At 54.2% G+C, this 15,716-nt stretch overlaps 1 protein-coding gene across 7 annotated transcripts in view; it reads left to right on the top strand.

Moving 5' to 3' along the window:
- ROBO3 (roundabout guidance receptor 3) overlaps positions 1 to 15,716 on the top strand; it is a 228,239-nt gene that overhangs the window by 73,710 nt on the left and 138,813 nt on the right. For 2 of the 7 annotated variants that reach the window (XM_037882411.2, XM_037882410.2), the window contains exons 1-2: positions 14,694 to 14,756; positions 14,799 to 14,993. The exons of 4 other annotated variants lie outside the window; for them this stretch is intronic. In XM_037882411.2, coding sequence (XP_037738339.1) covers positions 14,897 to 14,993 — 97 coding nt within the window. In that variant the 5' untranslated portion in view covers positions 14,694 to 14,756; positions 14,799 to 14,896. Of the gene's footprint in view, positions 1 to 14,693; positions 14,757 to 14,798; positions 14,994 to 15,716 lie in introns of those variants that run through there. One more of the 7 variants, XM_043534094.1, reaches the window with a different exon arrangement.

Genomic DNA, 15,716 nt, shown 5'->3' with positions numbered 1-15,716 from the left:
GAACGGAGAAGGGGGCTGTGTGGGAGCTGTGGTTGAGTGGGACAGTCCTGTCGCATTCAGCACAGACTGGCAGGGTTGCAGAGCCATCTCCCAAGGGAAGTCCTGGAAACCGCAGCGCTTGGGACCTGTAACCGCCGGCTGGATGCCCCCCTCAGAAGTGCCCGTATGGAGCAGTCCTGCATTGGCCCTGGGGAAAGGCAGCTGGCCTTTTCCATCTCCCGCACTCTGATCCTCTGGATGAGCCAGGGGACCGGGCTGGCTGCGGTGGGAACGTGCGCCGATGGACAGACAAATAGACATGGAGCGGCCGGAGTGAAAAGCGCAGGAGGATGCAGAAAGGCTGGAGCCATGGGGGGAGGAGGCAGGACAGAGAAGGAGAAAGGGGTCCTCGGGGCATAGAGAGACCAGGGAGCAGCTGCGCTTCTCTGGGGACTCACAGGCCAGTGCCTCGGCCGGGCTGATTTCACCAGTCACCCTATTTATTGCTCCCTGCCTGTCACCGGTTTCTCTCCTCCACCAGGGGCAGCTGCTGTTGCCACCAGAGAACCCCTCTGACGGCTCCAGCTCCGCCCCCGGTCCCCAGACAGAGACCCTGCTTCCAACAGCCCTGTCGGGGGGGGCGGGGTGTGGTAGGGATGCGTGCCCGTGTGCATATATGTCTATGGGGGGGGTACGGGTGCGTGCCTGTGTGCATATATGTCTATGGGGGGGAGGGGTAGTTTTTAGCATTGGTCAAAAGCACCCTACGAGGCAGTGGCAGGTTTCTGGCTTACGGGCAGATTTTCCCCGTCCAGTAGACGGAATGGCAAACCCACCTTTGATAGTGACGGGCTTAGCACAACCCCCAGAGCGACCGGTTGCAGCCGCAGTCACACCGCGTTCTAGGCTGGGATTTCCAAAGCAGCCGAGGCCAGATGCCTGCCCTGCCCTCCCCGGACTCCATTAGAGCTATCCGCCGCTATTAATATCCTTGATCACAAAAGGCCACTGATGGGCCCTGGCAGAGACGGGCAGAGTTACACTTCAGTAGCTCCATTCTGTTACCTCTGGGATGCCCTAGCTGCTGGCACCGCGGTGCTGGGCCCATTTACCGCAAAGGCTCTCTGAGGGGCCTTAGGTCCTGCAGGGTTTCTCTAGCTGCTCCTGTGCAGCACTCACGCATGGAAGGCCGCGAGGGGTTGCAGTGTGACAGGCTTGGTTCCAGAGCACCCGGATCAGCACTCAGCACCGTGCCCCTGTTTCCTCTGAGCTGGTTGGTGAGGCTGAGCCACTTCCCATCAGACTGCGTCTTGTGTGAGGCAGAACTGGGTAAAAAAACGCCCCCAGCAGGGGCCTTTCCAGCTGGGAATTGCAGAGGTGAGGGCTGCCCTCTTGACCGAGGGGCTGCACCTGCCTTTTGTTACTGGAGTTTGCAGACGGGGGACCCCACTTGATTTGATGAGACAGCATGCAAAGGTGGATTCAGGCCTGGCCAGGCTGGATTAGCTGTGTGTGCTTGGCTTGGGGCTTCCCCCAAAAAGCATCGGAGAGCTTCCTGCCCCTGCCCTGCAGAGATCGCACCAACTGCCACATCACTTCCCAGGGCAGCCATAAAGCCCTTTGTGATCTGGGCCCTGTGTGCCGGGCTGCCTCTCCTCTCCCTCCGCACTGGGCCCCTACAATGGAGATCAGATAGGCTGCTTGTGCCCCCTCCGCAGACCTGTCGCCTCATGGGCCGGGCGCTCTGGTATTCATCCCCACTTGTTCCTGCAGCCCCTGCTGTTGTTGACCTTCTGGACATGCACAAGGCCTCTCTCCCTCTCTCTCCCCAGGCTCTCTGGGGGCAGGGGAGGAAATGTAGGGGGTCCTTGGGATGGCAGAAGAGCATCTGATTGCAGTTACTAATGCTGGGGTGTGGATGTTCCAGCCTATCTATTTCCTTAAGTTAAGTATCCTCACACCTTCTTCTCAACTGTCTAAATGGGCCATCTTGATTATCACGACAAAAGTTTTTTTCTCCTGCTGATAATAGCTCATCTTAACTAATTAGCCTCTCACACTTTGTATGGCAACTTCCAACTTATCTGTATGTATCTATATATCTCTTCCTATATGTTCCATTCTATGCATCCGATGAAGTGGGCTGTAGCCCACAAAAGCTTATGCTCTAATAAATTTGTTAGTCTCTAAGGTACCACAAGTCCTCCTATTAGGTTGTCGCTCTAAGTGCATGTGGACACTGCTGGGACATCATAAACTGTGTAAATAAATCAGAACCAGGCCCTGATTTCCAGCCTGACCCCAGTCTTGTGAAAGATCAAAGCAGGCTCAATGGCTTGTTAGCCAGGACTCCACCCTGCTGGTCTCAGTCACATTGCAGGCCACTGTGGGGATGCTGCTTGGCTCCTCAGTGCCCTGCCTTTCTGCAGTCTATGTGCAGAGGGCGCCCTTTCTCCACCTTCTTCTCTCTGACTCTTAATTGTGCTAGGCTCCTTCCCTCTGGATTTCCGGGTGCAGTTAACAATTCTCTTTGCACTCGCCATCCCCTGCGGCTGATCACTGATTACAGCCACCCAGCACACGTTGCCTTAGGGGAAGTCCACCGGAAATCACAACCATTTCTCCGTTATCTCCCTCAGAATCCGCTCCATCTCCTTACAGGAAATAGGACTCTGTTCACGGGACTGCAGGATATTTCAGAATTGGAGACCAGAGAGAGAGAGGAAAACCTCTTAGCAAAGAATGTGGCCCATGGGTCAGCTGGCTACGCAACCAATGGAAAAGTTTTCAATCTCGTCTCTAAGAATCATAGAACAGTAGCTGACAAAGACAGGGGAGACCCTTGAATTCTCCCATTAGACCCCGTGGCTTTTCCTCCCACTGCCTTGCTCCCTAGGATGTTACTTTAAAAGAAGAGAATCTCTTAAATGAATTTCTTTATACATGTGGATTTGATCAGATAAGGTGTAAAACCTCACCTGCTTTCTGATCCCAGTGGTATACATTTACCAGGTGAAAACAGCCCACGAGGAGAACAGACAGCCAGGGACAATGGAAAGCAGGGAGGAATTTTGGCAAAACTGACGAGCTTGCCAACGAAAATGTACAGTGGTCTGATCCCGTATCTTTAGACTGTCTGCTGAGTGTTTTACCCACAGGAGTGGTGTTTCTCCCTTCTTTCTCCTGTTCTGCTTGCCCTCATTCTTCCCATGAGAAATCATCCCATTGTAATTTGTAAGAGACAAGGGGGGGGGCACTTTAGTATGTATTAGTTTAATAGCATGAACAATAATCTGGCCCAATCTCCCATCGAATTCAGCAGATGCTACGCTTGCTCAGCAAGGTTGTAAACCCTCCCACCCCCGGTAGGCAATGAGACCTTTTAGCAAACTGGCCCCGTTTGCAGAGCGAGTCCTAGAACTATTGCACACTCAATTCACCTCCCCAGGGCCCTCGATATAACTGACTTTGCAGCAGGCGTGAGGAACGAACGAGAGATTTCTGCACTGCTTGAGAATGATGAACCCATCAGTAACAGCACATTGCTTGCTCCCCGGATCTGAGGCTGGGCCCTAGAGCTTACTAATTAAATATCTCTCTCCACATTTGTAAGTGCCCGGGCTAATAGCATTAAATGGTTGATGAGTTTCATTAATGTGCACGCCGTGTGGTAGCCATGCAGGTCCCAGGGTATGAGAGAGACAAGGGGGGGATAGATTGTAATGGACCCACTTCTGTAGGTGAGAGAGACCAGCTGCTGAGCCCACCTAGCTCGTCTTCAGAGTTATGCTGCGTTGTCTGGCAGAAGTAGTTAACTAACTGCTCAGCTCTCCCACCTTGTACTGAGCTGTGACACTCCGAGTACGTTTCCCAGAGCCGAAGCAGGGCTCTGTGTAGTTCGAAAGCTTGTCTCTCTCACCAGGACAAGTTGGTCCAATAAAAGATATTCCCTACCTCACCATGTCTCATTAAAGAGGTGGGTATTTGAGCCTTGGACAAACTGTCTTGGAAACGTGGGTGATGGGATGTGGTGGGATCGGCAGAGGCCGCTCCCTTTTTTGGCAGAAGAAACAAACAAGCCTTTGTGAGCGGCTCCACCACCTATAGGCTTGGCGTGCCCATAACACACCAAGGTTAGATGTGGGAGCATGGACACAGGTGTCCCTGGAGACTGCTGGCAGCATGGACCCAAAGAGCACTGAATGGGCTGAAGCGCCGGTTCATGGGGGTTCCTTTGTGAAATGAGATTCAGGTACCGAGTCCGAATGAACCCAGATCTGAGCCTCAGTCATACCACCCTTCACCCTCGATACCACCTCTCCAACAGGCCCAGACCCTTCTTAGGGTAGACGCTGTGGGCCAGTGGCCTTGCCCTCCACACCTCTCCAGATGTCTTTGGACCCCCTCTCCTTGCCTGGGCTCTTTGAAACACTGGGCTGGCCACTCCTTCAGCCTCTGTCTTTGAAGGAGATGGCAGGGAGAGCCAGGCCTCTCCCCCGAGTCCCCTGGCTCTTCTGGCAGCAGGCCGCAGCCTCACCCCCACACTCTGCAGCAGTGAGATGGAGGCTGCTAAATGGGGGATGCAGTCTGCTGCCCAGAAGATGCCAGGAGGCTTGGGGGGTGTCTTACCTTGCTGCCCCCCAATGACAGAAGATGGAGGAGAAAGCCAGCTCCTCCCGCCCCTTCCCCCGGCCTGCCCAATGAGACACATTAAGAGAGGGCTGGAGGCTTCTTCTTGTTAAAATAAACTCCGTAATAGCCCAAGCTGGAGACCCGGGAACCTCTGGAGACCTGGGGTTTGGCTAAGCGGGCCCAGTGCCTGAGGCTGCATGGGAGCCTGAAAGCTGGCATAGTGAGGGATGAAAGGGAAGGGAAGGATCTGGTGCAGGTTTTCCATTCGCGCTCGACTGATGGGTTCCCACGGACAGTGGGACGTGGCTGATGGTGCTGGCTTTAAAACAAGGGCCCTGGTGAGATGAAAGGACAACCTTGCAACAGCTGTTCCCAAATGTGGCAGTGGATCCCAGAGAAAGGCTCTTTGTGTGTGTCATTGTTCCAGCACAAAAGTATGATGTTCAGTGAAGACTGCTCACGTCCAACTGCCACCAGCCACGTTAAAGCACTAGGAAATCCACAGCGCCTATGGGAAGCATGATCTTCATGTGACCCCACCCCTGTGCCATCCATCTCACACATAAGCAAACATGCCACAACAACCTTAACCACTCCCGAGGTGAGGCCAGCCTCCAGACTTCAAGTCTGTGTTCCTTTCATACCTGCAGCCTTGTTTTAAAATGACTGTTCTCACAATTAAGGATTTCCATGATCCAGGGTAAAACTTTCCAGAGTGCCCAAGTGACTTAGGAGCTGAAGTCCCATTAACTGTCAATGACAATTAAACTCTTTAGTGCCTGAGTCACTTCTGAAAATGGGACTTCAGCCTTTAGTAACGTAGACACTTTAGAAAATTGTGGCCCGTGCCTCCAGTGTTATTTCCTAGATTCATAGTGGATCCATTGGGCTCATCTAGTCTGACCCCCTGTAGAACACAGGCCAGAGAACTTCACCCAATGACCCCTTCATCAAGTCATAGAATCATAGAATGTCAGGGTTGGAAGGGACCTCAGGAGGTCATCTAGTCCAATCCCCTGCTCAAAGCAGGACCAACCCCAACTAAATCATCCCAGCCAGGGCGTTGTCAAGCCTGACCTTAAAAACCTCTAAGGAAGGAGATTCCACCACCTCCCTAGGTAACCCATTCCAGGGCTTCACCACCCTCCTAGTGAAAAAGTTTTTCCTAATATCCAAATGAAACCCCCCCACTGTCACAACACCTGGTTGAGCTTGACGGCTCTACTAATGGTTTTGGATATTTATGGGTCTAGTCATTTTCAGAGGGGCATTTGGCTCTGTGCAACACAGAAAACTGCTCCCTGCCCAGCAGGACTTAGAAGTGCCAGAAAGCTAACGCCCTGGTTCTGGAGCCCCCATCCAAGGATTTCTCCCACCGCTTGAGGCAACTCAACTCCATCCTAGTAATTATGAATGTTAGATAAATATGGACTTGATTTATGCAAATCCAATAAGGTCTCCCTAATGCCTTTTAGACCTGAATCAGGATGGTGTTGAAATGTGGTTTTTTCAGGCTGAATGGTGCCCATCTAACATTAATCCCCTGCAACAATCCCCTGGTGTGCTTTCAAAGATTCACATACATAACAACCTTATTCATGAGGGATAGTCAGGAGAGGGTAGATTATTCTGGAGCAAGTTGGGGCCCTTCTGATTAGAATTTAAAAGTCCGGAGATTCTGTTGTTAACTATTCTAATTAACTGCCTCTTTTTCTTGATCCAAATTCGACAGGGCACTCTAAAGTTCTCCCAGGCCTGCGTGATGTCTAATGAGGGGATATTTGTGTCCTTGAATTAAGAATTTAGCATGCTACAGTAAGCATTTTGAAAAACAAATCAACAATTACCATGCTATGGTGTTTGACCTCACCATGGCATCTGCAGTGTTCCCTATATTTTGAAGGGGAAATACTGCTCCATATTTAACTGCCCCAGGTGAGATAGATTTTTTTTAATTGCATTTGGGATATACAAATATAGAAACATTTAGGGGATGATCAGAACTTGCTGATTATTCTATCAGAGAACAGAAGTAAAAGGAACACGGAGTTATATTTAAGATGCTAAGAATCCATGACTGCCAAGTTTTATCTGTCTTCTACAAATCAATCATATTTAACACAGGAATTAGAAGTGTCAAGAGAAGACTTTCCCTTACATTCAGCTAATCTGCATTATAGATTTCAATACCAAATACTAGCAATAGCTTGGGCAGCAGATTGATTGGCTGGAGCACAACCCGGGTATCTCTTGAGTAAGGCGATGGAGTTACCACTTAGTAAAGTCCCAAGACATGTACATCTAGGCGAGGGGTTCTCAACTGGGAATAGGGACCCCTCGGGGGTCCCGCGGTTAATATATGGGGGGTCGCGAGCTGTCAGCCTTCACCCAAACCCCACTTTGCCTCCTGCATTTATAATGGTGTTAAATATATAAAAAAGTGTTTTTATTTTATAAGGGGGGTCGCACTCAGAAGCTTGCTGTGTGAAAGGGGTCACCAGTACAACGTTTGAGAACCACTGATTGAAGCCCCTAGTTTAGCAAAACTTTGTCACCTGAGGTTGTTCTGGTGTTTTTGCTCTCAGCAAGTTACAGTAAGTTTGACTCCATTCTCCCATCTCAGTAATGCGGCCTTTGTAGGTACCGTCAGTAGACTGCAGATAACCTTCGATCCACCGTAGACATCAAGTTCTGTATCCTAACCCTGTGCCAGAGATTTGGTCCTGTGAGTTGTTTCCAGAATGTACAAAAAAGGGTTAAACATAGAGGGTGAAATCTTGGCCCATTGACAAAATGCCCATTGACTAGGGGTTTTCTCCGAGTCCATTGCCAACTTGGGATGTATGAAATGGTGGATCAATGTCCAGAACAGGCATATGGGACAGCAGCTGCCTAGACAATATATGAGTCAGATAATCACTTAGGAGCATTTTTAATGTATATCTGGCTTCATTTTGCTCAAAACTGGAGGGAAATGATAAAGTCTGTGCAGTGTGAAGTTGCAGATAGAGACTTCAGAGGGCTGTTGAATTGGTTTCTGCCACTGATTACCCATATGAGGAATTTTAAACTTCTTGAGTCGTTGTTTGAACGTGGGATATACACGCACAAGAACTCTCAGTGAAGAAACTCTGCCATAGTGATAGCTTGTGTGGGCTGAGTGCCCGCTGAAGTGTTTCTACTAAATGCTGTTCCTTGATCAGCAATTGAGCCTAGGACGTTTCTGACTTGTAGGCACACAGAGAAGTCCATGAAGGCAGACTACAACTGATTGTGAGCTGGTTTAGGCCCTGGAAAAAGTCTCCAGTGGTCACCAGACTTTGGGCCCATCCCACTTTGTAACACAAATGACTTCCTGAACTCGAGGGGAACCCAATAGCTGGCATCTTGGAAAGTCAATGAGAATGTTGGCACTGGACCAGGTATCTGGTTACCTCCTTCCATAGTTAGCGAGTGCTCTCTAGGTCAGGGTGTTGTCTGATCTCCTGAGGGAGCAAAGTGTCTTTGCCAGAAACCAGGTTGGAAGGACTAGAAGAAGGGGAGAATAGAAGAAGGTTCAGAGCGTTGCCACGTGAGACTCCAATTCTGGAGTTTCTGTAAAATAGAGCCAGCTCCACACATACCAAGTGACAATGTTCCAGTTATGGAATTCCTGCTTGGGAAGGTTAACACCTCCGTAGGTCTTCTGTCTTTGGAGCCTCAGCAAACTAATTCCTGTCTCTCGTCATTCCTTATAGAACTTCTGCCTATTCTCTCTCGCTCTGTTTTATACCAAGGAGCTAACGGTGTTGGCAGGACTTGTAGGCAGAGCAGCACTCAGGCATGCCCTCCCTTTGGACTGAGTTGACTCAGCCAAGTGGAGGGAACGGTGAGCTGTATCCCTCAAGGGCTTAGCGTTAAGCTGGGTCAAAGGGGCTGTGCATTTAGCAATATTAGTTTAGGTGGAAAATGCTGATGACTCTTTTTATGGGATGTATAAAATCTCATCTGATGAACTTAGAGCTCTCCAAGCCCTGAGAGTGATGCTAGCCCACGCTGTATGTAAAATCCACCTCGGGAAGGGACTGGACAGACAGGTCAGCCAGTGTTGCTGGAAAAATCTTTCCGTGGAGCTAGATGGTAGGAATCCTAGTTGCGGGTTTCCAGGATTTTTGACATCTGCCAACATGCCATGTGCCTGATTCAGCTGAGGAGCAAGGCAGTGATGTACAGGATACCCCAGGGAAGGGGCAATGGATGGCAGTCAGATTACCTGGTGGGTCTCCAGGACAGGGTGTCAATTTAAGTGAGCAACAGAGTTTATGTTAATGCTCTTCATATCCTTCATTTCCTGCAGTTCCCTTTCCCCCTTAGTCAGCATGTGACAGAGCCTCTGCCCACATCTTCCAACTCACTGCTTGCTCCTGGAGAAGCTTAGAAACAACCCCAAACCAGCGCATTTGTAGGCCCTATAGTATCATGGGCTGTGCTGCCAGAGAGGCAGCCATTTAGCTAGTGTGGGCTCACCGATGCTGTTCCCCGACTGGCTCTGTCATCGTGCTGGAGCTAGAGCTCACACACGGAACGAAAGGGAGCAGAGACACGTTGCCTTGCGCTCCACAAACAACGCAGGGAAAATATCAATGTCTGTCAAGTGGGAAAGGATGAAAGCAAGAGAGAGACAAAGGATGGTTTCAGGCTTCTGGGAGGAGGTTGCAATCAAAGGAGAGTGTGTAGCATTTGACAGTTCCCCTTTACTATGACTCAATTAAAGAAGTCTCTGAAAAGGTCTGTGGGTGCCTCTCCTTTAATTAGAGGTGCCTTAAACCGCAGAGCATTCGGCTTGCTATCTTGTGCTGCGGAGGCCAGCTGCAGGAGGAGTCCAGGAGGACAGGCCAGATGGAGGTAGAGAGGTAAGAGAGCAGGGTGAGAACAGAAGCTCTTTGGCGCCTTCTGTAGGTGAAATGAGAGAACTGAAGGCTGCGTCCTACCTGCTGCCAGGTGTAATTTGCCTGCACTTCAGAGGAGTCCCATAAAGTGCCCAGCAGCACTGTCTGGAATTTCCCACTAACCGGGCTGTGTAGCTGCAGGTGTGTGCAAATTCATGGTGCTTGTTCAGAGGAAAGCTGAGCCACCCTGAGCTGGAAGCCGGGCCCAGCATGGCAAGTAGGAAGAGTGGTGATTTCTTGTGGAGTCTGAGCTTGGCTCTGGCAAACAACACTCTGATTAAGCATCTCGAACTCCATCGGCCAGCTGGACGGGACCTGGCAGTGGGAGCCGAGCTGAGCAGGGTAGTGGTGGCAGTAAACTGGAGGGGAACTGCCCGTGGGTAGCTGTGGGCCAAAGAAGACCAGATGGAGCCAGTATCAGCAGGCTGGGGCCCATCCCCAGCTGCTCCTGGGGACACTTGCCTGAGGTGGGATTGGATGGAGTGGTGGGGGAGGGCTCCCGCTGGCAGTCAGGGCACTGGGGGGCCCAGCCAGCTGGCTGGGTTGTTCCTTTCTTTTTCCCAAACCAAACTGGCTGTGTCTGCAGTTCCTGGCCCCTGGGGCACTCTCCCCCAGGGCAGCAGGGTGCTTCGAGGCGAATTCCTAGAGCGGCAGTGTGAATGGGGTTCCAGATGTGGGCTCAAGCCAAACAGCTCACTGCAGCAGGGACCCCAGACATCCTGTTGAACCTGTCCCTTGCCGCTATTGATTCCCGGCAGAAGGTCACCTAGCGCTACCCGAGCAGTGAGGAGGAAGCTGCAGACGGGGTCCTGGAGGCAGCCAAACACCTTACTCTGTTTCTATTTTAAACGAATTAAAGCAGCCAACATGTTCTCTGGCTGCTGAACAATTAAATTACACACCCGACTGGGCGGGCACTCAGCACGGCTTTGACACAGTCAAGGTCCAGCGAGCAGAGGAAGCAGCAGTTGTGATGCAGGCTGATCAGACCTAGAGATGGAAGAGCCCCAGCTCCGGGGTCTCTCCCCGGGGGGGCAGGGGCAGGTACAGGGAGAGGTTGGTTAGGGATTAAAACATATTTTCCAGAAGTCATTTCCTATTGGCATTAGACAAGCAGCCCTTGCCCGTTCTGATCAGGCTGGCCCCCGGCCGAAGGGTTAGACTGGGAGTCATTTTAAAAACGTCTTGGATATTTTTGAAGCCCCTGTAAGAATTCCTTACCATTCTGCGTGCCACTGGGACACAAGCAGCACCTGACAATGCCAAGTCAAGGCACTTGTAGCCTGACTGACTGGCCTTACCATTAACATTTGCTCTGGGTCCAACAGGAATTAAGCCAGGGCAGGTCTCTGGCCTGTGTCCTACAGGAGGGCAGATTAGATGGTCACAGTTGTCCCTTCTGGCTTTGTAATCTGAGACTCTCTGAAGCACTTGCTCTGCCCCGGCAAAGTGGAGATTTGGGTCTGTGTGTGTCTGGCTGGGGACGTTCATGGTTTTGTAGCCCTGCTTGTAGTGATCTAGCTTGAGCCCCTGCTGCTTTTGACTGGCTTCGGGCGGTGGAACCCAGCGCAGGAGCTCTGGCAGCAGCAGGTCTGTGTGGAAGAGGGTACAGTGGCACTGCCAGTTGTTTGGTGGGTCCCACTGGCGCCTCCCAGGCCATGAGTCAAGTCTGCCCTCCCCAGGTAGAGGCCTCTGGGAGGACAGCAGGCCAAGCATTCCCTGCCCTCCGCAGAGGGCAAGCCCCCAGAGCTGCAGCTGCTCCCATTGGCACAGGCAATGCCAGGTGAAAGATACCAATCGAGGCAGACCATGGGAAGCATGGAGGGAGGAGGTGTTCGGAGATGCTTAGCAGGTAGGATCTCAGCTGGGTTAGCTGTGCACAAGGAGGAAGGATGGAGACCCGTGGCACTGAGGAATACCAAGCGGAGCTGGAAAAACCAAAGCGAAATGTGTGTGGAGCCTAGATGCCTGCTGTCGGGCCCCTCCCTTGAGAAGATGAGAGGGGTTCAGGCTGAGAAAGTCCCAAAGGAATTTATTAATTCCCCAGGAAGAAACAGCCAACAATTCTGATCGGTGGCTCCATAATGGAGAACCAGGCAGGACATATGAGGAGGAGGAGGAGGATGGAGCATATCCTGGAGGATGCTGGGAAATTCATGCTTATTATAGATCATGTGGAAACAACTCATTCCCCGCCCCCAATGAAGGGAGTTTTAGTACAATCAATAACAGCTGCAGGGGAAGTAAAGACAGGAGTGGCAAGTGCCAAAGGACGGCTGATGCTGGAGAACAATGGGTGGCTGCAGTGATGGTGCCGAGAAGTGGGCACTCTGGATTCACGGAGTGACGTATGTCTGCTGTTTGGACTGGACAGTCACTGGTTATGCAGAAGGGTTACTAACCTGCGCTCGGAGCTTGCAGGGCTAACTGGGTGGGCTGTAAACTAGGCAGGACAGGGACGTTAAAGATCTTGTTTAGCTCAGATAATCCAGCATACCAAACATACCAACATACCAGATGAGACTCAAGATGACATCACTCTGCAACAAGTTCAATAAATAATAAGAACAGGCGTGTCAGTGGATTTAGGAGCATGTACACAAATGACGGGCGTGTGGGAAGCAAACAAGCTAGAAGTGGGTCTAAAGGACAGTGACACTCACCATGGGCATGAAACCTGGTGGGGAGGCCTCGTAACTGGACTGGGTAGAGTCTGTACAGGAGAGCAGGGGCATGGAAACAGAGGCAGAAAAGTGAGACTTTCCTTCCAAAGTATCTGCTAAGCCAGCCGATGGTAATGAAATGCTTTTGATAATGATACAAGGGATTCAGCACCAAGGAGGAATTACAGACAGCATCTGAAACGGGTCTGACAGAGTAAGAGAACCACAGGACACGTGTTCTCCTGGGGGATTAGCTGTGCTGAGAACAGTTGGGCAACCAATACAGTCCGACATGCACAATCAAGAGGTTCTTAGGACCCGTGGAGGGCAGCGTTCTGACCCAGAAAGCAGAGAAAGCCAGCCTGCCCTTTCCTCCTCACAGCGAGAGGGGATTCACTGAGAAGGGGAGAGGACAGAAGACTGTTCCCACCACTCACTCACTGATACTGGTGTTCAACACAGTAAGGAATTATTGCACAGAATGCTGCTGTACGTGGATGTTTGGTTTCAGGAGGGAAAACTGGGGGGAATTTAAAAAATCTCATAAAGAAGAAAAAAAATCAGGACAGCTAGGAGACCAGCGCGTCTCGGCCTGTGTGTCACTGTATGTGTCTGAACTCCACTTTCTGTGGCTGGTTCAGACTGGGAGCTGGGTGGAGTGGGAATGTATTTTCTTCCATGTGTGTGCAGTGCCACTCGGACAGCGCTGGTCTGTGAATTCACCAAACCCCCGAGGATGGGTTTGGGGCGGGGGGGGGGGGGGGGGGGAGTGGTCTGAGCATTGGCCTGCTAAACCCAGGGTTGTGAGCTCAATCCTTGAGGGGGCCATTTAGGGATCTGGGGCAAAAATGGGGGATGGGTCCTGCTTTGAGCAGGGGGTGGGACTAGACGACCTCCTGAGGTCTCTTCCAACCCTGAGATTCTATGACTGCTATGTACAATGAAAACTGCCCAAAAGACCCCAAACAAAAGCAGTGTATGGAGTTAGGAGTTTCTGTACAGAGGAGAGGTCCCTCAGGGTCACAGCAGCTCTGGCCCTTGCTTAATGCTTTCCGTAGTCATTTTTAAGAGGGAGTAAGATGCACATGAATTAATCTTGCAGATGATGCTAACCTGGGAGTAGTGCACACCAGGGAGGATGGAGAGGTAATAGGAAAAATGAGGAAAGAGAATCCAGGGCACATGGAGAAGGGTGGTTTGGGAAGCAAGCCCTAACTGCTGCCTTGCTCAGTGTCCAGACTGCAGTCCCCAGGTGCAGTAGAGGAGGAATGAATGAACTGTCTGCTCTCCTGAGCTGATGAATGTCACCATCATTTCTCTGGTCGAGCCAGGCAGCATTGCAAAAGATGTCATCTTCGCCTCCCTTCGTGAACAGCTCCTCGCTTCCTCTCCATCACTCTTGCCCTTCACTTTAGGCTGAGAGGCTTCGGGAAAACGTTCTCCCTGTCGCCGAGAGAACCTGTCTCCTTGCTCGGCGATCTGTCGCTGCCCTCTTGCCATGGCAGAAGGGTGCCTCAAAGGCACTTGGCAGGGCCGGAGAGCGGGGCGGCTCCTCCCCAGGGCTAAAGGCACAGGAGCTGCGGTGACGCGTTTAAAAAGTGACCGCGCTGGTTCAGAGCGGCTTAATCCAGGGCTGTCAGCCCCGGGGCCCGGCTCGCTTGGCACAGGCTGCGGCTAAGGCGCACGTGGGGAGACCAGCCGGGGAGCCGGGCGCGGGGCTGGGCCAAAGAGGGAGCCGCAGCTCTGCCGGGGCGGGGGGCGTCCCGTGTGCGCCCAGGGAACGGGGCTGCCGCCTGGCCTCGCTCGTTGGGATGCAAACACCCGTGTGGCCGGGGGGCTGCGCCCGGGTCCCCGTCCCCGCCTCGTGCGCAAAGCAGGCGCGGGCTCCAAGCGGGCCCAGGGGCGAGCCCCTCGTGCACCCCCCCCCGGGGGGGTGGGATACCCCCGCCCCAGGGGGCCCAGAGGCGGAACCCCCCCCGCCGCTCACGCCCCCTGCCCGGCTCCCAGGGCTCCCGCCTTGCCCCTGCGCTTGGGGTGGAGGGTCTGTTCACCACCCCCCCGGAGCCGGCGCCTCGTTGCCCCCAGCCCAGCTCGGGCTCGGGCAGGCGCGTGGCCCTGCGGCGAGGAGAAGAGCCCCCCCCCGCCCCGGCCCTGCAGGCGGAGCCCCCGCCCCTCCTGCCCGGCAGGTCGGTGTCTCTTTAAGGCGGCGGGGGAGGGCTCAGCCTGACAATGGGCCGGGGCAGCCGAGTTGGAGCAAGTTCCCGGCGCTGCCGCCGCCCGGGTGCGGGCTGAGCAGGGGGCAGCGGCGGCGCCTCTGCGGTGGATTATCGCCGGGAGCCCCCGGGAGCAGCGGAGCCTGGTGCGGGAACGGGGCTGGCGGCGAAAGAATGAATTAATCCCCTGCCCCCCCCCCGCGCACAGATTCCCCCCCCCCAGTGCGTGCCGACCCCTCCCGCCCTCCCGACCCAGCCCCCCCCGCCGTGTGCCCCCGCAGTGCGCGCCGCCCCCCTCCTGTCTGACCCCCGGGACCGATCAGCAGCCCCCGGTCTCCAGCCCCCCCCCCGTGCCTCGCCGGCCCCCCCGCGCTCCTCCGCTGGGTCTCCCGTGCGCCCTCTTCCCGCCCGGCGCTGTCTGCGCCCCGCCCGGCTCCACGGGGCTGGGGCTTTCCCGGCTCGGCTCGCTCTGCCCCGCGGGATGTGGCCCTGGAGGGACGGGGCCATGCGGCGGCGGCGGCTGCTCTTGCTGCGGAGCCTCCTGTGTCTGATGCCGGCCCTGGTGGGACCAACTTTCGGTAAGACCCCGCCGGAGCGGCTCGTGCGTGCGGAGTCTGGGGAGGGGGCCCGGAGCCCCCCGGGTGCGGCCCCCCGGCCCGGGGCTGGGCACCCCTCAGTCCGCCCTGGGGCGGGGCCCCTCTCCTGCGCCCCGCTGGAGCCCGGAACGCCGCAGCCAAAGGTGCCCTGAGTCGGGCTGGTGTCCGCGACCGCTCCCGGCTGCGCCTCGGGTCTGTGGGCTGGGGCCCGCCCGGGAGCGATGCCGCGAGCCGCCGCCAGCCTGGTCCCGTCCGCTCCGGCAGCGGCTGCGGCGAGTGGGACCTCCCCGCCTCTTGTGCTGGCCGCGCCGGGCGCCCGGGCAAGCTGAGTGGCACAAGGAACAGCGGGCTTGTCTGGCAGCCCCGTGCTGCTGCTCTGTTCCCTGGGCACCGACCCTGGTTCTTGCCCGGCGCCCATCACCGTCCTCTCCGAGCCTGGGGCAGGCTGGATGGGGCCCTGCGCACAGTATCTGGTGAGCCTGTCAATGCCCACCTTGTGCAGGTGGGGAAACTGAGTCATGGGGCAGTGAAGTGGCTTGTCTAAGGTCACGCTGGGGGTCAGTGGCAGTCAGGAGTAGAACCAGCTCCCCCAAGTCCTGCCTGCAAGGCCACCCATCCGCCCTGGGGCGCTGGCTTTTGTGGCTCTCTCCCTCCCTTGGCCATCGGTATTGAGCACCTTTCCTCTGCCTGGGCTGTTAGCTGTGA

This window comes from Chelonia mydas, chromosome 22 (genome assembly GCF_015237465.2).
Source record: "Chelonia mydas isolate rCheMyd1 chromosome 22, rCheMyd1.pri.v2, whole genome shotgun sequence".
NCBI lineage: Eukaryota > Metazoa > Chordata > Testudines > Cheloniidae > Chelonia > Chelonia mydas.
Note: the sequence above shows the minus strand (reverse complement) of the source record. Positions and strands in the feature narration are given on the sequence as shown.